The following is a 21902-nucleotide window of genomic DNA, read 5'->3' on the forward strand; positions in this document are numbered from 1 at the left end:
TTAAACGATCATCAAAAAAAAGAGTAAAAAAAATTACTTTTTTCTCTATCCAAATCATTGAGATAAAATATCAGCAACAAATTGTTGACTTTTTAAAGTACGAATCCTATATTTTCCCCTGTTCCCTCATTTTTACTTTCTTGTACGAAGTAAAAGAAGTATTGTGATGCCGAAAAATTTCGGTTTTCAGATTTCAATGGAAATATCCATTTTGATCATACCTGAAACCGTTTTGACTAGTTTCGGCGTGACGTCGGTACGTACGTATGTAACTCGCATAACTCAAAAACGATCAGCTGTAGAATGTTGAAATTTTGGATTTGAGACTGCTGTAATATCTAATTGTGTACCTTCCCTTTTGATTGCAATCGACTGGACCAAAAGTGTCCAAAAAACCCCAAAATAAAAAAAAAAATAGGATTTTGGACTTTTTCTTAACTACAGTGATCAGTCCTCATTGAGAGCTTTTCAACGATATATCATACGTGGTACGTATATTCACTTATTCCAGAGTTATAGCCCAATAAAATTTTAATTAATCAAATATTTGGTTCATAGGGGAAGGCACATCGGTTCGAATCCGACTTCATTTCCTTTTTTTTTTAATTTAAATATATTGATCTATTAATAATTATTAACCTCAGATTGTAAAAAAATTTGTATGTGTAATTTAATAAGCGTATAACGAAGTCACGTGGTTTCCACATCGGAATTTTTAGTAACGAATTCAGCAAGTACATCAAAATTTTACGATAACAAATTGATAACACTGTAAACAAAGCCGAAACAATATCCCTGTTATGTTTGTAAACACAAGCAAGAAAACCTTTCCCGATTACCTGAAGAGATAAATTATTAAACTGGATTCAACTTTGCTTCAAAAATATTGTTATGTTATTTCTAAACCTTTCACACCATTTTTGGACGTTTCTTTCATTCATTACAATATCACCGAACACAGCAACCAACTGTATATGAATTTCAGCCGGCTTAATGTTTTGATGGTTTAAGAAACGTATGACTTCAGGTATTTCACAGTCGGCGGCAACATTCTTATCCATTTTATAACGTAATAACTCACACGTAATCAAAGATACTACAAGACAACTTACAGATAAGAATGCAGTGTGTACATTACTAGCGTGGACATGAAAAACACAGGTTCGCCAACCTTAAGGAGAGAAAATTCCCAGAGGTCTTTACTTTAGAAATATCCGTCTTAAGTTTGTTGGTGTGTTTGAAGCTTAATAGTTTTTGACTATATAACGATTTTGATGAAATTTGGAACAAAGATTCCTGTATGTAAGGCAATTTATTGGTGAAGGTTCTGGGTCAACTACTCCAGGGGGTGGGGTAGTTAGTTTCACAGGAGTCAATTTTCTCAAAATTTTGTAAAAATAACAGAACTTTATATTAAGCTCAGTACATATGTAAATGCTGATTTTAATATTTAAAAAAAAAATTGCCGCCAAATTCTCCCTTTTCCCAAAAATCAATAAAAAAAAGAGTTATCTTTTTATTGATTGTATATTTTTTAACCGAATTTTTTGAATTACCGATTAAAATATCGATTTTTTGAGTTTTTTAAATCCTTTTCATATATATTTTTTTCCATTGTATGAGAATAATAACCGATGCCCGGAAAGTACAAATTCGTAGTCAGTTTTTTATCTTGTAGTTTGATTTGTACTTTTGATTTACCTTATATAATCCTATCTGAATAATGTATTATTATGTACGGATCAAGAAAAAAAATGATTTATTTATTTTGTAATACTGCTTCAATTTCTTTCAAATGCCTGAATTTAACAAAGGATAATCTACATTCAATAAAAGAGAGAAATAGTGAGTGAGGAGATCTAAACATAATAAAAAAAAAAAAACACTTGCCAAAAAAATTTCAAATCTTTTTATACGAAATTTACAAGATTGCTGTTCTAACATTAAACATTTTTTAAATATCGTATTCAAAATGAGTTAAAAATTTACTGAAAAAATTATGCAAATAATATTCTACTTTAAGAATAGTTTTTTTCCAATTTAAAAGGTTAAATTTGTTCACAGATGAGATATTAATCTAGAGCAGATTCATTAGAGAAACTTAATATTTCTAATCGAAAATAAAAGTTAAGAAGAAAACCATTTGCATAGCTACTTTTAATATATTAACACTAAAGTTTTATAAAATAAAAAAAAGAAATAAGAATAACTAAATTAGTAGTTCTATTTTATTTAGCCATGAGATTTAAATAAATATATTACATCCGATCAGGTTTTTAATTAATTTAGTTTGTTCATCGACTAAAGTGAATGACCACACGGTTATTATACAGAAAATAGTTGAACCGTAAATTTATGACTAAAATTCTTTAGTTCACATCGTATCGACAATCTATAAAATCGTTTATTGCTCAATTAATTTCATCTGACTGCTGATTTATTAAAACCAATCAGGAAATAAATAATCACTTTTTATTAAATACGCCTTTTTAATGCCTAAATATTAGGTCTATACTCTCTATTAAATTAAATAAAATAATTACAAAGGTAATTTAAGTAAAGACAAATAAACCGAATCTTTTTGATAATAATTAATCTATCAACTTAACAAAAGAAGTTATATAAAACTCTTATGTAATGGCTAATTTTTTACCGACTTTTCAAAGAAAAGTACGGTATTACTTTCAGTCGCAAGATGTGATGGGGGGGAGGTGAAATAGAATATTTTTTTAAGTTTTGACGTATGAGGATTACGAAAATACCATTATGTATAAATTTTTATGACTATAATATCTCTAAAACTATTACATCAATTTCTTTGACATTCATATATGCTACAGTAATGTATGTGAGGTTGTGCATGTGAAAATTATATGCAAATTGGTTAAATCGTTCTTCAGTTACGGTCAATTTAAGGTCGATACAGACAAAAAACCTCATTTTGAAGTTATGTTGGCTTTATATTGGTGTATTTTTCATACACGCTTATGCAGTAACTACCACGTGACTCGCTGCAGAGTTAATTGGGAAAGGAAAAGAAGGAGGTATGTGTAATGATATACGAGGTGATTGGAATACTGCGGTAGGAAAATATGGTGTAGGAATTAGAAATTACTGAGGAAAAAGACTGGTTAGATTCTTCATGGAGCATGAATTAGTGTTTGCAAACACCATGTCAGAAAATTATTAAAGAAGAAGATATACACGAATGAACAGAAAAAAAATCAAATTGATTATATATATATATATATATATATATATATATATAATATATAATATAACATAACGAAGATCTAGAAATTATTTAAAGAATTCTAATGCTAATCCAGCAGCAGATATAAATTCACAGTTTAGTTGTGGCATTAGGCTCAAGAATTTTTGAAGTGGCAGGAGAAAAGATTACTATGATTTGGAGAAGTTAAGGGAACAGGAAACAATACAGGGAATGGAAAGTGATAATGGAAAAAATGAGAATGGGAGATAAACTAAGTAATGCAGATAAGTGAATGAAAATTAATAAGAGTTTAAACGAAACAGCAAAAGAGATACAAAGTTTGGAAACAGGAACAGAATACGAAAAAGTAGGTTACAAGCAGAGACGGATCCAGCGGAGCATGGGGGGGCCATGGACCCACAAAGGCCCGAACCCTTTGCATTTTGAAAACCCAGTTGAAAAGAACTGAAATATTTTACCAATATTGTATTGTCAAAATATCCAGCTGCAAGTTGCAACTCTGTAATTAACGTGAATATATCTTTCTTCTTAATAAGCAATTACAGAGGGAGACGTCACTTGCTCTAATGCGTATTCATAATGACACGGATACTGATAGAAATCGCGTTATGGATCGATATGCTAAAGATGCGTGCGTAATCATCGGATTTATTTTGTAAATAAATTATTGTATGAAATAAAATGTGTAAAATTTTGGATTGTAATTGATTACTTATAAATATTGAAATGAATGACAAATAAAAATCAAATTAATTTACATCTTTATCTCATTATTTTTTATCCTATTTTATATTATCAGTCGTATATAATTTTGATTGTTTGTGTGGCAGTTTTCATTAAAGTTGTTAGGACTACACAGTCCGAGTTAAAAGTTAATTTAGTTTTTGGGGTCCCCGTGAGGGTGACTTCGAGTAACATACACTTTTTGGTTTTTCCAAAACCGTCCTTTTTTGCCTCTTTTAAAGCAATACTAATGTTCGGTTAAACGATTTTTCGTGACTAAAAGTTGTTCAGAATATAGTAGGTATCCAGTAAAGTGTATAAAATATTACATACCCAATCCAATTAGAACAGAGTAGGAAAATGTGACACCTTACCCACAATGGCCCCCCCCCAAATTCAGTAATTGGTTTCGCCCCTGGTTTCAAGTGCAATAGTAGACAAGATGAATGAAAGGAGAAAGTGGAAAAATGTACAAACAGAAGAAGGTAGAAGGAAATATAAAAGGTTGAATGATTAACTAAGAAAGAAAACTGAGAAAGCTCAGGAGAAGTAGCTCAAGGAAAAATGTACAGTGATAGAAAATTTGGAAAAAGAAGGGAGATATGAGCTAATGTATAAAGAAGCTTCAGAAATAGTTTTTAAAGAAAAACGAGGAAGAAAACTTACCAGAGAGGCAAAGGATAAGGAGAATTAATGAAAGAGAAAATAAGAAGGAGATGGGAAGAATACAATGCGGATACGTTAGGAGAAAAGCCAAGAGAAATAGATGTGGAAGTGGAAGAAGAGTAAATAATTCATGAAGATCAAAAAGGGTAAAGTATATTAAAAAGTGAAATAAATGAGGCGATTAAAATGATGAGAAAATGAAAAGGCGAGAGATATGATGAGATACCAATCGAACTATTCAAAGCATTAGGAAAGACAGGAAAGTTATTATTACTAGAGCCATGCAATGAAATACCTGAAGAAGGAAAGTGGTCGAAAGATTTCTGGGATACAATAACGTTACCAATAGAAAAGAAAAGAAATACAAAGTGTGAAGAACAGAGAACGACTAACCTAATATCACATGCAGCTAAGGTACCAGGATAAACCTGGCTAAGGTGCCAGTAAATCAGATGGCAGTATCAAAGAAGAACAGTATGAGTTTAGAAGATGTGCTGGAACAAGGGACGCTACTAAGAGTAATAGATGAGAGATATATGGAAAAGAGGCGGAGAGTGTATGTTGCATTTGTCCACCTAGAAAAGGCGTTTAACAGTCAGATAGGATAAATTATATTAATTTTGAAAATGAGGACGTTGAATGGAAACAGGTGTCTATTAAAAGTATGAGTTTAGAAGATGTGCTGGAACAAGGGACGCTACTAAGAGTAATAGATGAGAGATATATGGAAAAGAGGCGGAGAGTGTATGTTGCATTTGTCCACCTAGAAAAGGCGTTTAACAGTCAGATAGGATAAATTATATTAATTTTGAAAATGAGGACGTTGAATGGAAACAGGTGTCTATTAAAAGTATGAGTTTAGAAGATGTGCTGGAACAAGGGACGCTACTAAGAGTAATAGATGAGAGATATATGGAAAAGAGGCGGAGAGTGTATGTTGCATTTGTCCACCTAGAAAAGGCGTTTAACAGTCAGATAGGATAAATTATATTAATTTTGAAAATGAGGACGTTGAATGGAAACAGGTGTCTATTAAAAGTATGAGTTTAGAAGATGTGCTGGAACAAGGGACGCTACTAAGAGTAATAGATGAGAGATATATGGAAAAGAGGCGGAGAGTGTATGTTGCATTTGTCCACCTAGAAAAGGCGTTTAACAGTCAGATAGGATAAATTATATTAATTTTGAAAATGAGGACGTTGAATGGAAACAGGTGTCTATTAAAAGTATGAGTTTAGAAGATGTGCTGGAACAAGGGACGCTACTAAGAGTAATAGATGAGAGATATATGGAAAAGAGGCGGAGAGTGTATGTTGCATTTATCCACCTAGAAAAGGCGTTTAACAGTCAGATAGGATAAATTATATTAATTTTGAAAAATGATGACGTTGAATGGAAACAGGTGTCTATTAAAAGTGCTGTACTACAACCAGAGAATAAAAGTGAGGGTAGAAGACAAAATGACAGAAAGAATAGAGACTGGGTGGTAAGTGAGCCAGGGATGTTGCATGTCACCAACACTGTTTAGTATATGTCTGGAAGAAGTAATTAAATGCTGTCTGAATGGGGAAAAAAGGAATGAGGATCGAGAGAAGAAGAATAGAATATATAGGTTTTGCTGATGATGTGGCGATACTGCGGATAGCCCGAGTAAATTAAATTAAATGCTTGATGATTTAAATACAGCTTGAGAAAGTCAGTGTTTGAGGATCAACAAAAAGACAAAATTACGGTATTAGCTGGAAAAGAGGAGAAGCTTGAGATTAAGATAGGAAAACGGAAGTTTTAGAGCAGGTGAACAAAATTTCAGTACTTGGAAGCTTTATTACTGATGACCTGACGTGCACAGTAGAAATTAAAACAAAAATATCAAGTAGTAAGCAAGCATTTAATAAGAAAATAACACTGCTGTGTGGAAAGCTGAATTTAGCGTTAACGAAAATTCAATAGTAATTTAGCCCTACAAGTGATATCATTCTAACCAACAAAAAATTGTTTGTATACTGAATAACATTACTATCAGAATATTCAGAATTCTGAATAGTACCTTGTGACACCAAGGTAATTTTTACATGCTCTACAAACTAATTTACTAATTATTAATGTTACAATTTATATAATTAAAATTTATAAAATATACCAATTAATGAAAATCTTATATTACCACTAATTTTATGATTTAAAAGTTTTTATTATTTTATAAATAAAAACTTCCATATATTACAAAAATATAAGAAACTACATTATTGGTACAAGTTTAATTTTTACGAAGAAAATATTTTGTTATTTATCCACAAAAAAAAAAAAAATAGATTACAGAATGCTAATAAATTACGGGATCAATAAAAAAAGGCCTACTTTTGGATCAGTTTAACCTATTTTTCTTAATTTCTAAACCATATGTGGCTGGCCTTAAGCCAGCGTATAGTCGTTATATAAAGCTTATTTTAAGAGAGTTTTATGCATATATTATTGACAAAACAACAAAAAACGCATAAATTATCGTACTTATAATTTACGAATTAAAATATAACAAATACAAAATAATAAAAAAGTATACTAATAATCGAATAACCAGCACATATAGGAAAAAGAAAAATAAATTGCCGATTTACATAATAAGTAATTAAGTAAGGAAAATTACATAAAATTATTGAAAATTAACGTAAAATACGAGTAATAATTAATTAATTAATACAAATATGTTATAACATTAAATTACAAATTATATAAATTACTGGCATACGTACTACGTAAAACTGCTACTATTTATTCAAAGTTTGACGTTATTTCCGTCCAGCAAGCAGATGGGAATCGTATTTGTTTATATAAATGTGACGTTATACGCTAAGTCGGTCGTTGATGTCATAATTTAGAAGACTACAACATTAACTGGAATTTAATGCTTTATTCAAAAATATCTTAAAAACTGTATGCAATATTAAATCAATAATATTACTTTTTTCTGTGTAGTACAGTTACTCATCGCTTAAAATTTGATTTCGGTTGAATATTCAAGATTTATTTTACACTGTATATTGTACAAGTACATTAGTTTAGATAAGCCCTTATTTTTTATCACCGAATAAAAATTTATATTAAAGATTTCATTGATAAATAAAAATCGCAGCGCCTTTTAAATATTTCTTAATTTACCGAAGGAAAAATTTTTGAACGGTTTGTTTATGTGCATGTATGTTAGATCCCATTAACCTGATAAAAACTAGAATCAATGCTGAACGAATACAAGCACTCTTCAAGATAACAAGCGTACAACGGAAAGTAAAGAGTGAAGTGGTTTCCCAGGATTCTTCAGTAAACCAAAATACCTGGTGATTTAAAAAGGACTTCACAACTTTAAAAAATATTTAGATAACTCACAGACAGTGGCGGCTCACGTATAGGCACTGTGGAACTGCAGCATCCGCTATTTCCACATATCTTATCGATAACATCAATTTAATTTTTTCAGAAATCCGCAGTTCTATCCTTTACATCACTACATACTGCACATATTTTGTCTAATCCAGTGGCGGCTCGCGTATATGCACTGTGGAACTGCTGCACCCTCTACTTCCACTTGATATTATCGATAACATTTAATATAATGAGTCCTTTTTTATTTAATTATTTCTTTACATTTGTACAATATATAATCCTTAAGCTTAATGACAGTAGCCGTCCCCCAGTTTATGGGAAAGATACAAAAAAAATCTTTGCGTGGAACTGTGCACTTTACAGTTCCAGCGACGTTGTGTTTGGCTGTTGTGCGCATGCGCACATACGAAGCTGCAGCGAGGCTACGAGGGGCAGAAAGCACTGTTGCACCTGCAGTTCCGACGCTGGGTGCTGGTGGAAGGTAGTTGTTTTTTTACTCCGCGTGTGTTGTGCTTAAAAACCGTGTACCATATTCTTGAATTTGATAAGTGTAGAATTAGAAGATTATTATCCTGCTTTCAGCTATTCTATTTGATTCATTTTTTCCGGTTCTTTTGTTTTATAGAAAAGTTTTACCGTGGCCTTGAAAAGGCTCAGAAAAGAATTTTCTGGAGCAGCACCACCTCTCCGCCATTAATTTTAGCTACGAGCCGCTACTGCTTACAGATTCGGTTGAGGCCTCATTTCATGGCAAACATATAAGTTTTAACTCGTAGTTCATTAGTACCGAATTCGGCCACCAGTGTTGTTAGAAATGGATAATTTATTGGTGGGGAACATGCTCACTTTTTTTTTTTTGGTTTCACGACATGCAGTCAGCAACTACAATTCAACGTAATTTTCGTACGGTAGGGAGCCTCCTAGAAGGCATACAATTTACTTTTGGCACCAAATCTTCGTCGAGACAGTTCAGTTAAACATACAAAATCAGCAGGACGCCCATGTGCTGTAGAGCAACTCAGAAAAAGCTTTGCACGTAGTCCGAAGAAATCAAGACGACGCGCGTCACGTGAGACTGACATTCCACAGACGAATGTTTGGCGCGTATTACGTAAATTATTACACCTGAAGCCGTTCAAATTGCCTGTGGTTGAACGCATTACAGGTGATGACAAAGATGACGATAGCTGCAGTTTCGTGTGGAAATGATGGATAGAATAGTAGACAATGATACATTTCTACACTATGTAATTTTTAATAATGAGTCAACTTTTCACATCAGTGGCAAGGTGAAAACACGTAACTGCCGAATATGGGGTAACGAAAACTCTCATTAAACTTTGCAGTACATTCGTGATACCCCTAAGATCAATGTTTCGTGTGTCCTAAGCAAACAAAAGCTGTTCTTCTTCCAGCAGGTAACCGTAAATGGTACCGTTTATCTGAACGTGCTTTAGAATGTTGTAATTAATTAGACGATGATGATCAAGATGGACGCCATTACTATGAGCGAAACGGGGCACCACCTCACTACCGCCTAGAAGTCCGAGATTTTCTTGATACTCGATTCCCAGGTCGGAGGAATAGTCGTGAAGGTACAATCACATGGCCACCGGGCTCCTCAGATTTGATTCCGCTTTCTTGTTGAGGTTTTTCATTAAAAATCGGGTTTATGTGCTACCGCCACCTACTAATCTTCTTGAGCTAACACTTCGAATTAACGCCGCAGCTGCAGAGATAACGTCCGACTTGCCGGCTACATTCTAAAATGGAATCGACTTCAAATGGGATGAATGACGCATTACAAATGGAAGCCATATCAAACCAAAGTGAATGTTGGATGACAAACTTGATGTGTTTTTCTATGAAATGAGACCTAAACGGAATTTGTAAATTATCTCAATAAATTTTTTTATGCTTTTAAATTTGAGAAGTACTTTCTGAATCATCCGTATTATTTCACATCTCTACATCAAGACCTTCAAAATACAGAAAATATTCAGTTCTGTAACTGATATTTTCATCTGTTTACCACTGGGCCAGATTTATACTGAAATCATCATTACCATTAGAAAAAGCAAATCCAAATAAAACCTCAGATGCTTTATTTCAACCATAAGAAAGATTATCAGATTTTAACAAAGCTTAGCATTATTAATTCCTAAACTCTGAAAAATCAGCGATAACATAATAAGTGATCAGGGTAGAGGTAAACATAATGAAAAATCGGGGTTCACGTCCCCTAAACTTTTTCCTTGGAATTATTTATTTCTATTTAATTGTACTATAAGAGGTTTTCATATAAAAGTAAACCATAAATCCATTAAAAACATTCCCAAGAAATTTTCAATGTAAAGGATAGGTTTAAAGGGTGTAAAAAGATTTATTTAACTTATAATCATATATAATATTTTTAATCATTACAAATATAAAACATGATATACTATCCACGAAATTGAATTTAAAACTATAAATCAAGGAAAAGATTTATTAGAAAAATATGAATACTAGGTGTAAAACATGTAATAATTATAAATATACCATTATTGTAATATATAATATGTAATAATAACGTTACATAAATTCACACTCAGAAGAAATTATAATTTTGTTTTTTATCTTCAACACAAACGTTATTAATAGTGTATATAATACATAACCTCTTCACACGGTCATCATTATTTTTCTATAAAATAATATTTATGAGGAAGAATTTAGCTTTCAATTAATGAGCAAATTCGTAAAATTTTTACTAGAATATTTAATTATTAAAGATTTATTTTTTCCGAAAGTAAAAAAAATTATCATTTTGTGTGTGTGTATATATAATATATATATATACATATATATATATATATTGTATACAGAAATCAATTTTTTGTGTACTGAAAGAGCAATCAGGAAAAAAGAAATTGAAAGCGAAAATAAAACTTTATAAATGAATGTTCTGATTCCTACGCGAAGCTTGTTAAACTTCATTTTCTTAAAAAAGTGTTCGCAAACAACAACCTGTCTTTCTTTTTGAAAGACTGACACAACTATAATCATGATGCCATAAGTTCTGAATATTTTACGATAAAGAAGGCATATAAAAATATCGGGCTCTTCTTCTTTCCTTATAAGTTTTAAGACAGGTAAAATGTCTGTAACGAACGATATTTTCCTACTGCAGTTTGTGTCGTTTAATAAAGCTTTTGTACTACTAGTAACTATTTATTTTAAGGATTGTAACGGACGTGTAATATGTTAACCTTCAGGAAGGGTCTGGCGGAAAAATTTAAAGTTATTTGAGTAACTTCACACGTTACTCGATTTCGAGAAATCCACGAAGTTCTTTCAAGATAATAAAAAACCGTTTTTTTAAGGTCTTTAATTACCGGAATTAAAGCAATTTTTGTTAAACTTGTATTTAAGTTTTCGACATAAAATCTTGATCAGTAACATACTCTCCTATCAATTTACAATTTCCCTGATCTATTGAGGCGATATGGCTACCCATTGGCTGAAGTCGGCCTTAACCTTTTCTAACCTTTGCGAGGTTGTAAGTTGTCCCTCTCGCATAGCGGTTCCTCTGAGAATAGATTGCTCTTTCTCCTTCTACGCCTAATAATTAATCTACGGCTTCTCATTTTTCCATTTTTTGTTAGACTAGATGTAAACTGGACTAGACACAATCTATACCGATAACAATTTGGGGGGGGGGGGACGCCGGGATTTATGCAGCCAATTCATCCTTAGTTTCATACGGTAGAAGGAGACTGTGGGTCGACTACGAAGTAATTTTCCTTTCTGCTCGACAGGAAACGAGTAATTCTAAGAGCTGAAGTCCATATATTAGTTCTCTTCACAAATACAAAAAGTTTAATCATAACAAAAGTACCCCATAGAAAGTTTATCCATTTTTTTTTTTTACAACTTAACAAATCTTCAAAAATTATGTCGGTGCGTGAACAACTACGCGAAGCTTTTTACGCAATATTACATGGATTATTAATGGTGAAAATAACGTATACGCAATATACACATGAAAAAATATGTTAATAAGAAATGTAAAATAACAATGATGTAAACATAGAAAAATTTAAACATAACATCGAAGAGATTAATCATCATAAGTTAGAGCACGTGTTTTCTATATTATATGGTTAGGTATATTGCATCAGACGCGGTAGGCATAGTGAGGGAATCAGCTGGCGCGTGACGCTTATTCGTGACGCTCCGTTTTTTCTCACCTGTTTCCCCATCACGAAGCCTGCGTTAAGAAGCTTCGCTTCAATATGATATTAATCGCACATCTCATTTATAAATACGGCTGTTATAAGCTTATATAATTATCTGTTCTTTAATTGACATAAAATGGAAGGTTATTCGAACAAATTTCCCACATATGCTTTCAGTTTTTAACTAAATAGAAAAAACCCTGTGGTTAAATAGAAAATTGATACATTTATATATTTAGTCTGATCTTAAAAAGTAGTAAGTACTTGGAAATAATTCTAACACAACCGATTAATAATTTATTAAAAACTTAGTATGAGCTGATCGATAGTAGAATCGTAAATTGTTTTTCGAAATATAAGGTTATGGTTTAACGCTTATATTAAACCGCGCAGACAAAATAATTAAGAACCACTAAATTAATTTTACAAACAAAAATACTGAAACACAGATGCATTAATAAAACCAATTAAAAGTTCAACTAATTACATTATTTAATTAAATAAGAGATATATTATCATATAAAACTGAAAGATCATACAGTTAAATTTAACTGCATCTCTTAATAAGTTTTAATTAATACGTTTTGTAATAAATAAAATAAGAGTATATATATATATATATATATATATATATATATATAAATGATTTGTTTAATATAATCATATTTTACTTTTATTATAAAACCGTTATATGTAACAGTAACTAATACAATTTTTCCACGCTTGTATAAATACTAATAAATTACTTAAAAATACGATAAATATACGAGTGCGCGCGCACAAACGCACACACGAACAAACAATATTTATAGATTCTTATAATAAAATAAAAAGGGTTCTATTTTCATTTAGTTTAATTACCCATAAACAAATAGACTCATTACAGCTAACCAAGCATAAATTATTACTATTTTTTAATGATTTATAGCAGTGTATAAGGCATTATAATTGAAAATTTACGAAGTAATTATATTTAACAATAAACAGTAAATCAATATACATCTCCAGCTACAAGAAAAAACATACTGTAAAGGAAAAAAGAACAAAAAAAATTAGTATTTTGATTTTGAAAAATAAAATCTTAATCCGGAGACAATGATTGAAGAATTTACCACCAAATCAGGAACTTATTTTTTTTAAATCCATCATATTTGACATATAAAAAGGATATAGGAAAGTCATTAAAAAACATTACTGAGGAAAAAAAGAATGGCCTAATAAGATATAAAATATAAAGGATGATAGGTATAATACTAGTCACGTTATATCTTAGCCGATGTTTTATGAATCTTTTAACTAATTTTATAGTAATAGAAAAAACCTAGGGAGGTCGTATTTTCATTCCCGATTACTTTTCTGTTAAAAAATTTAAACAAGTATCCCTGGTAAAACTTACTTTAACAGAATATCCCTTTCGGCACGACGGAAAGCGGAGGTAGATTTTACCGGTGCTAAGCACGGGATAAAAAATATTTCCACCTTAAAGTTAAGAAAAACTTCAAATTTACTCAATACGACAATGGTTGCATATGAAAAAAGTTTCACTTGTTTAGTATACGACAAGCCCCATCTTCTTAAAATTCAGCAACATCCTGGTTATCCGTTGCCGTAAGGGTTGGTCATATCAAAAATTATTTCAGACAAACGTTTCAATTAAAAAGGTAATTTTTTGAAAAATAACACTTTAAACCGATTCGATACTGTGACTATTAAGGGAGGTATGATTTTGTTTTGTCTTCGAAACCCCATTTTTTACCACCCCCTGGGCCAATGATTGGTGATATAAACAAACTTTACTTACATAAGTTTTAGGCCCTTATCCAAAAAATAGTAGGTACTTTTAACGAATTAAATATTTTATTTAATAAGAAAGTTATAGCGATATTTTGTTTTTTTTTGAAAAAGCCCCCCATTTTCACCCCCATGGTTCGATTTTGGCCGTTAACGAACTAGACCGAGATTTTGGGACGAGTTATTTTTAAGGGACAATTTGTAAGTGATTGGCACAAAATTACGGCAGTTATCGTGTCCACAAGAAAGTGAAATATATATAAACTTTTGAGCTGACGGTAGTTTTGGAATGGGAGATGTGAAACGCAAAGGTATGTCGAAATTTTCCGGAAATAGGTAGCTTTCTTATGAAATCTACCTAAAATGAAGAAAAACTAAACAACGGTACCATTTTAATAATTATTTAACATAACCATCCCTCTTTACTAGTATGAAACGCTCAAAAATATTTCTAAAACTTTTCTTTGGGGGGGGGGGGGGGGAAGCGAAAAAAGCTTTCGCGTTATCATCGCCCGGAACATAATAGATATATTATATAATTAAAAAAAAAAAAAAAACAATAATTATTAAATATTCGAATACAAATGCGCGGCCTTAAGATACAAGATATTCAATAGCGTCATAATATTGTTTCCCAGAATAACTTGCATGCAAGTTGTATTCTATAATTTACCTCTATTCTAAAAGTAATATTATCTCTATTCAGTAATATTACGATAATCTTTATTTCAAAAAACATTTCGCAACTCCTTTAAATAATGATACACATTTTTTAATCAACAGAAAACTATTATATCCGTAAGAAAAAAAACGCAAAGGATAAAGTTAGACTAATTTTTATCGTTGTAAGGGCAAGGATTACGGGACTGCGGCCACGTTCAGCGGCCGATCATGGCCGCATTGTATACGGCCGAACAAGCGGCCAGCAATGTGGTGCCCGGGTCTCGGCTGTCCAGTCACAAGATCGATGTCACCGAGATAGCTGCAATTGTACATTAATATAATAGTTTGAAACGGCAAAGGAAAAAGTAGTGGATAAATTCCATTTTACGGAGTCGTTTTTCAAAAGGCACGTTTTATAACTTGTTTTGTGATGTTCGTGAACGTGAAAAAAATGCTCAATTTCTCAAGAATGTAGTGAAGAGTTTTGATGACAATAAAATTTCACACAACATAAGAGGTGTATATTCATCAATGCGTCTGTGCATAGAAAAGTTTTGATGGAATTTTCATCGGAAGACAGATTCCAAAACTTAGTGTTTCTTTAGCTTCAGATATTAATTTTTTTGTATCGAAATCAATTTCCGACATTATATTAATATTTTTAAAAAAGAGTCAAGAGAAATAGACTTGATAGAATTTGAAAAATATATGTTAGCGTAAAACTGAACACGTCGCTATCTGATCGCATACTGGCCATCTGGTGTGCGCGTTGTCCTATTACAATCCAAATTTTGGCCGCAAAATTACGGTTGGTCGTGGCGGCCAGAACACAAACCACTGGCCGCACCGGCCAGGTGCGCGTTCATTCATACGAGTTCCATAAAAATTGACCGCTACTTTCCTGTCCGTGCCGTGTAACTACGCGTTTTAAATAGAATTATAAACTTCAAATATTTTATAAAAGATATTTATTTATTTACAATCGCATCTTCAAGTTAACATCCAATTAGAGCGGCCTTATTTTTTATTTATTTTTTTTGATGTAACGAATAAAAAATGCTAAACTAAACCGCTATTCGAACCTTGGAACTTCTGAATGAAACGTAGAGACGCTATTATTCCTCCGTTAACGCGACTAATACCGATAATTCATAACGAACATTTATGAATTAATTTAAAGTCTTATTCAAATTCTGACAATAAGCTGTGTAAAAATACTAATTGAGAAAATAATTTTAAAAAACCATTGAAAATAAAATTATTATAAAAAGACTGCCAAAGCACATTAAAAAAATTCAATCGAGAGATTAACTTTTTGTGAATTTTCTGATATTTTTATGAACCGTAACAAGGATACTTGTAAAAGGAAAAAAAATAAAATAAAATTTATCATCTAGACAGCGTGGAACATATCAGTTACTGTATGACAAATTACTGACTCATCCATACAGCGTTGACTTATTATCACAAACAAACACTATAATCCAACGATAAATAAATAATTTCATTGTTAAAATGATAAGCTGAAATTTATGATAAAGTATAGCAATAGAAATTGCACTTAAGCTTTAAGTAACTATTAATTTATCTTCAAGTGTCATAAATTAAGGTTATATAACTTATCGGCTACGGTACATGTAATATTTATATTGTTTATTTAAATAAAATTGTTTGCTATTAAGAAAATATAAAAATCTAATAATTAAATAAATTTATTTAAACATAAATATATATTTAAACAGAATGTATAAAATGCTGTTAAATGTATAACCCGCAGAATCTTCAACGAAACTTACAACTATTACACAACCGAATTTACAAACAATATATGAAAATCCGTTCATATTTTACTTTCTCGCAGACAGAAATCTTCTTCCAGGAATACCGTTAGTTATTGCTTAAGCGGATGAGACGAAATGGCAATTTTGTAGCGTGTGAAAATGCCTGACCGGGATTGAAAACCCGGGACCTTCGGATGAAAGGCCGAGACGCTACCACTCGCGTCACGGAGGCCAGCTATTGTATTATATTTACAAGATGGGCAAAATAATATTATTTATACGATACGCTGTAATTATAAAAGAAGAAATTAAGTAAATCAAGTAAGACTAAGAGTTTTTTTTTTTTACCTTTTAAAATATTAAGTCGTAATTGTTCTTTTTCCCATGAAGCGAATGAGGCCTTAAGGGCCTCAGTCATCTTCTTGTTGGTTCCGGGTGTTAATGGCGGAACCTGTGTCGGTATATCTGTAACAAAAATTTGAATCGATTAAAAATATTACGCATAAAATTAACAAAATATCAATAATACACGAAAAAAGTATTCAACATATACGAGGTATGTCTATTAAATAACGAGACTAATGCTACTACAGAAGAACTGCTCATGCGCCAAATTCGTACGATCGACAGCTGTGTAGCGTAAAGCCTTCTCTCTTTCAATTGTTACCACTTCAGTTTCTGTAGACATATAAGTCTACAGAAACACAGTGGCCGTGGCCATCGTTTGGAGAACATCTGTTTTTTTTTGTTTTGCCGAAAAAATTGTAACTGTTTTATTAAAGCAAAGAAATGTCGTGAAATTTCATATGAAATTTGGAAAATCCGCTACTGAAACTTATAATTTACTAAAATAAGTATATGGCAATGAATGTTTATCACGTGCATGGGTTTTTGTGTGATTTAAGCGTTTCCAAGATGGCCGAGAAGACGCTGAATATGATGTTCGCCCGGGTCGCCTTTCCACATCAAAAACGTATAAAAATATTGGTAATCTGATTCGATCTGACCGTCGGTTAACTATTCCTGTCTTTATTCAAGATCCTTGTTCAACTCCGTGAAAAAGTAAGAAAAAAACGACCCAAACTGTGGAAGAACAAGTAATAGGTTCTTCATCAGGACAACGCACCAGCTCACACTGCATTGTCTGCCAAGACGTTTCTAGCCAAGTATAACATCCCAGTATTAGACCATCTGCCTTATTTTCCTGAGCTGGCATGATGTGACTTTTATCTGTTCCCCAAGGTCAAATCTGCATTTAAAGGAACAAGATTTCAGACCATTGAAGATGTAAAAATAAAAGCGGCACAGGTCATGAAAGAATTCACAGAAGAAGACTTCCAGCACTTTTTCGCACAATGGAAAATTCTCGTGGAGCGTTGTACGGATAGAGGAGAGGTGTATATTGAAGAGGATAATAATTAAATATGTATAAATTTAAAATAAATTTAAATATGCATAAATAAAATTAAAATAAATTATTTAACAACATTAGCCTCGTTACTTACAATCCACACCTCGTATATATACATATTCTCTTTTTTCGTGAAAATGTTTTTGCGTTTCATCGCCCGGATCAAAAACTTAAAAAAAATCCCTTCTCGGCTATTAAAATATGAATGAAGTAAGGTTAAAACTAGGATAATAATAGGATTACAACTAAAATAATAAAAAAAAGGTAACCATTAGGATAAAATATGTAACACGAATTACAAAATAAAATTTATGGTTCGTTATGATTAAATCATATTAAATATATTGATTCTTAGAAGTAAAAATACCCGGTCTATTATTATCATTTCCTAGGATGCGCCGAATGTCCCTCGGTAATTTAAATTTGCCAGGAAAGACCACATTAAGATATGCAATCCACAAGGATGTGGCGCACAGTCAAGCGGTATTCGCATCGTACAGCGGTATTCGCATCAAACGCACAGTGGTGCGTCGTTTTCTGCTGAAATCTAGTATCCGTGAGTACCCCTGGTATGTCCTAATCGAAATCGGCACAGAACTACTTACTCTCGGCGAATTTTTCTGCAAGAAAAGACCCATGGAAACACAGTCTCTTTGATGTGTCGGAGTTTATTATCTGCTGTAGCAGCCAGTCCTTGCCACCTTCTTCGAAGTGTATGTTTAAAGGAATTAGCGGTAGTAGTAACTCGAATGGTGAAAGACGGTTGGTTTCATGCATCTTTAGCAGCGGAATCAGCTTTCGTTACCCAGAATTCTCAAATGGCTAGTAATCCAGCAGAAATTCACTTGTAAACCCACCGGGTTGGTCTAGTGGTGAACGCGACTTCCCAAATCAGCTGATTTGGAAGTCGAAAGTTCCAGCGTTCAAGTCCTAGTAAAGGCAGTAGTTATTTTTATACGGATTTGATTACTAGATCCTGGATACCGGTGTTTTTTGGTGGTTGGGTTTCAATTAACCAACCATCTCAGGAATGGTCGAACTGAGACTGTGCAAGACTTACACTTCATTTACACTCATACATGTCATCCTAATTTATCCTCTGAAGTATTATCTGAAAGGTAATTACCGGAGGCTAAACAGGAAAAAGAAAGAAATTCACTTGGAAGTGACGATTCAATTCAACGATTTTATTATGAATTTCGGTGTCTAGAATACAAATCCTCTAAAACTTGAAGAACACCAAGCGAATCGCTACAGATAAGGATGTGACGATATTTTGATTTAATGATATTCAAAGCCATATTGATGACATATAGTTCAGCATAGTAGACACTTGTTATGCCTGGTAAACCAAACACATAAGTTGTGTCGTTTACAACAAAAGCGAATCCAACGGTATCATTCTGCTTCAACCCATCTGCGTATACTGCTGCGTCTGGGTTTGTCTCGGATAGAAAATGGTAAAATGTTTGCTGAAAGACGAGAGGAATTGTTAATTTTTTATTATATACGGTGAGTCGTAATTAAAATTTATTGGGTCAAGTCTCCACGGAGAATATGAACAGGTACAGGTTGAAAAAATAGGTGTGTCAAAATTTAAAATATGATTTTAAATATATATATAAATAAAAGTATAAAATATAATATAACATAAGTAATTACAATTTTTTTAATTGTAAATAACACATTACATAATTTTCGTTTCTTAGTCAAGTGTAACATTTCCTAAATTATATAAATTAAATGTTAAATTGTGTTATTATTTTCTTAATTTTTAGTCTAAAATAAATATTTAGAATTTTCGTTCAGTCTCATTAAAAACTTTAATCTTATATTCCAATCAATTTTTGTTTAATCTACAAAGGCATGAAGTATTCAATAACAACAAGGAAAGAAGGAAAATTCAGTAAAATAACTTTATACGACATGAGGAATAACCATAGTCCAAGCCTTGTATTATTATTAAGTATTTTACGCCTTTATAATAGAATTAATTATCGATTTTACTCATAATAATAATTTATAGGACATCTATGACTCCGGAATTTTCATAATAATAATCCCGTCTAAACGCAATCCCTGATAAAAAATTAACAGAAAAATAAATAATCGTACAACCTTTTGTAATTTTTCGTAAATACGTTATCAAATATGTATTAAACTAATTATTATTTTTCATTGTTTACGAAATGACGATTATGTACCCGTAAACATGCGCGCGCGCGCACACACAAACAAACACAAAATTTCCGACTTATGGATACCCTCCTGTCATATATCAAAGTGGAAATACTTGAAAATACAAATAAAGTTCTTAATAATTAAAAGATAACAACGATAAACTATAATATAAAAACGAAAAAGGAAAAAATGAATTTGTAGATCCAGGAAAAATGACGTAGCTTTGATGCTGGGAGAGATTTTAAGAGAAAAATTATTGAAATAGTTAATTATTGTTTGTAGAAGTTAATATCAGAGTTACTTGCACTAACTGTGACATATTTACCTATTTATCCAGAGGTCCATTCTCTTACGAGTAACACGAAAGGAATACACACACACACACAAATATATATATATACATACATACGAGTATATGTATTCGAAGCCCTACTGATAGAAAGTTACAATGTTAGAAGAAACAATGTTAGAAGGAAAGCCTCGTTGCGCGAGAGCCGTTATTTGATTTGAGAGAAATTGGGAAGAGCAACTGGTCCGAATATAATTAGATATTCAAAACTTAATTTTTCTTTTTTTTTAATTTTTAATTTTTTTTTCAAAAGTATAAATTTTTATAAAAGCGTTTGATTTTATTAGCGTCTTAAGCGATTCAGTAATCAACCTAAAAGCATTTTACAAATTTATTATACGAGACATAGGATAAACTTTACAGTATATAGGAGATTAATTAGAAAAGCAAAAAAAAAAAAAAAACGGTCTTAGATATTCAAGTGAGAGACCAATAAAAACTGTCGAGTTTTACTTTTAATTTTTACGATTATATTAGTATAACGACACATTATTTTATAAATTCAGACTACAAACGATACAACAAACAAACGCACGTACAAACACACAACAACGGTCAATAAGTTTTTACACCCAACTCATTCATGAAAGAGACCACCCATGTAGGTTGACGTTTAACGAATAGGTCAACATACAGTCAGGTTCTATCAAAGATAGTACACCTACACTAATATCAATTTTCTTATGTTAGCTGAATTGTTTCACATGTATTTAACAATGCAGCCGTTGCATTACCAGGCAGAGGCAGCAGGTGTCACACGGCAGATGCAATGTGTCTGACTCCTCTATACGTATGTTCTTACCACATGTCTCTGCTCTAAAAACTACCTATAATAAATTCCATTCAACCAGCTACTAGCGCGCGCGCGCACACACACATATATATATATATGTTTGTATGTGTGTGAGTGTATTACTTCGAATACAACCCTCATCGCATTTGAATTTTACCACACAGGATCACTATAAGGATGGATATACTAACATATATTTAATTGAAACTATCTTAACATTAAGTCTAAAGTGAAAAATGTTTTTATATTTAAAAAAAAAATCAACATTCTAAACAAAGCTAAAAAATATTTAAATAAGCTATTTTTCTTAATTTAAAATGAAGGTGACGTTCTATTGACATGAATTAATAACAGAAAAGTTGAGGATGAACCTCTTCTAGTATTCTTCAAAGCCAATTAAGGTGGTATGCAAGGTTGAATTAATTCGATGAAATTAATATACAACATATTTTTTGACTACCTAATTTTTTCGATATGTAGATTTTAGTGTCACAGACACTCAGAAATTTTTAATAATTTCGGCTTTACGTAAAAATACATCTCTTTTTAAGAATTTAACAGTGGCATCTCGCGTATAGGCACTGTGAAACTGCAGCTCTCCCTATTTTCACTTCATATTATCGATAACATTTAATATAATGAGTCCTTTTTTCTTTAATTCTCTCTTTATACTTGTACAATATATAATCCTTAAGCTTAATTTCAGTAGCC

The 21902-nt window shown here is 31.8% G+C and overlaps 1 protein-coding gene across 1 annotated transcript in view; it reads right to left on the reverse strand.

Annotated features, from left to right (window-relative positions):
* The window catches only part of pnt (ETS transcription factor pointed), a 535428-nt gene that overhangs the window by 154901 nt on the left and 358625 nt on the right, over positions 1 to 21902 (reverse strand). The window contains exon 3 of the mRNA XM_075365927.1: positions 16806 to 16922. Within this exon, the coding sequence (XP_075222042.1) occupies positions 16806 to 16922 (117 nt within the window). The remainder of the gene's footprint in view (positions 1 to 16805; positions 16923 to 21902) is intronic.

The sequence above is a fragment of the Lycorma delicatula genome, chromosome 5, assembly GCF_047948215.1.
Source record: "Lycorma delicatula isolate Av1 chromosome 5, ASM4794821v1, whole genome shotgun sequence".
NCBI lineage: Eukaryota > Metazoa > Arthropoda > Insecta > Hemiptera > Fulgoridae > Lycorma > Lycorma delicatula.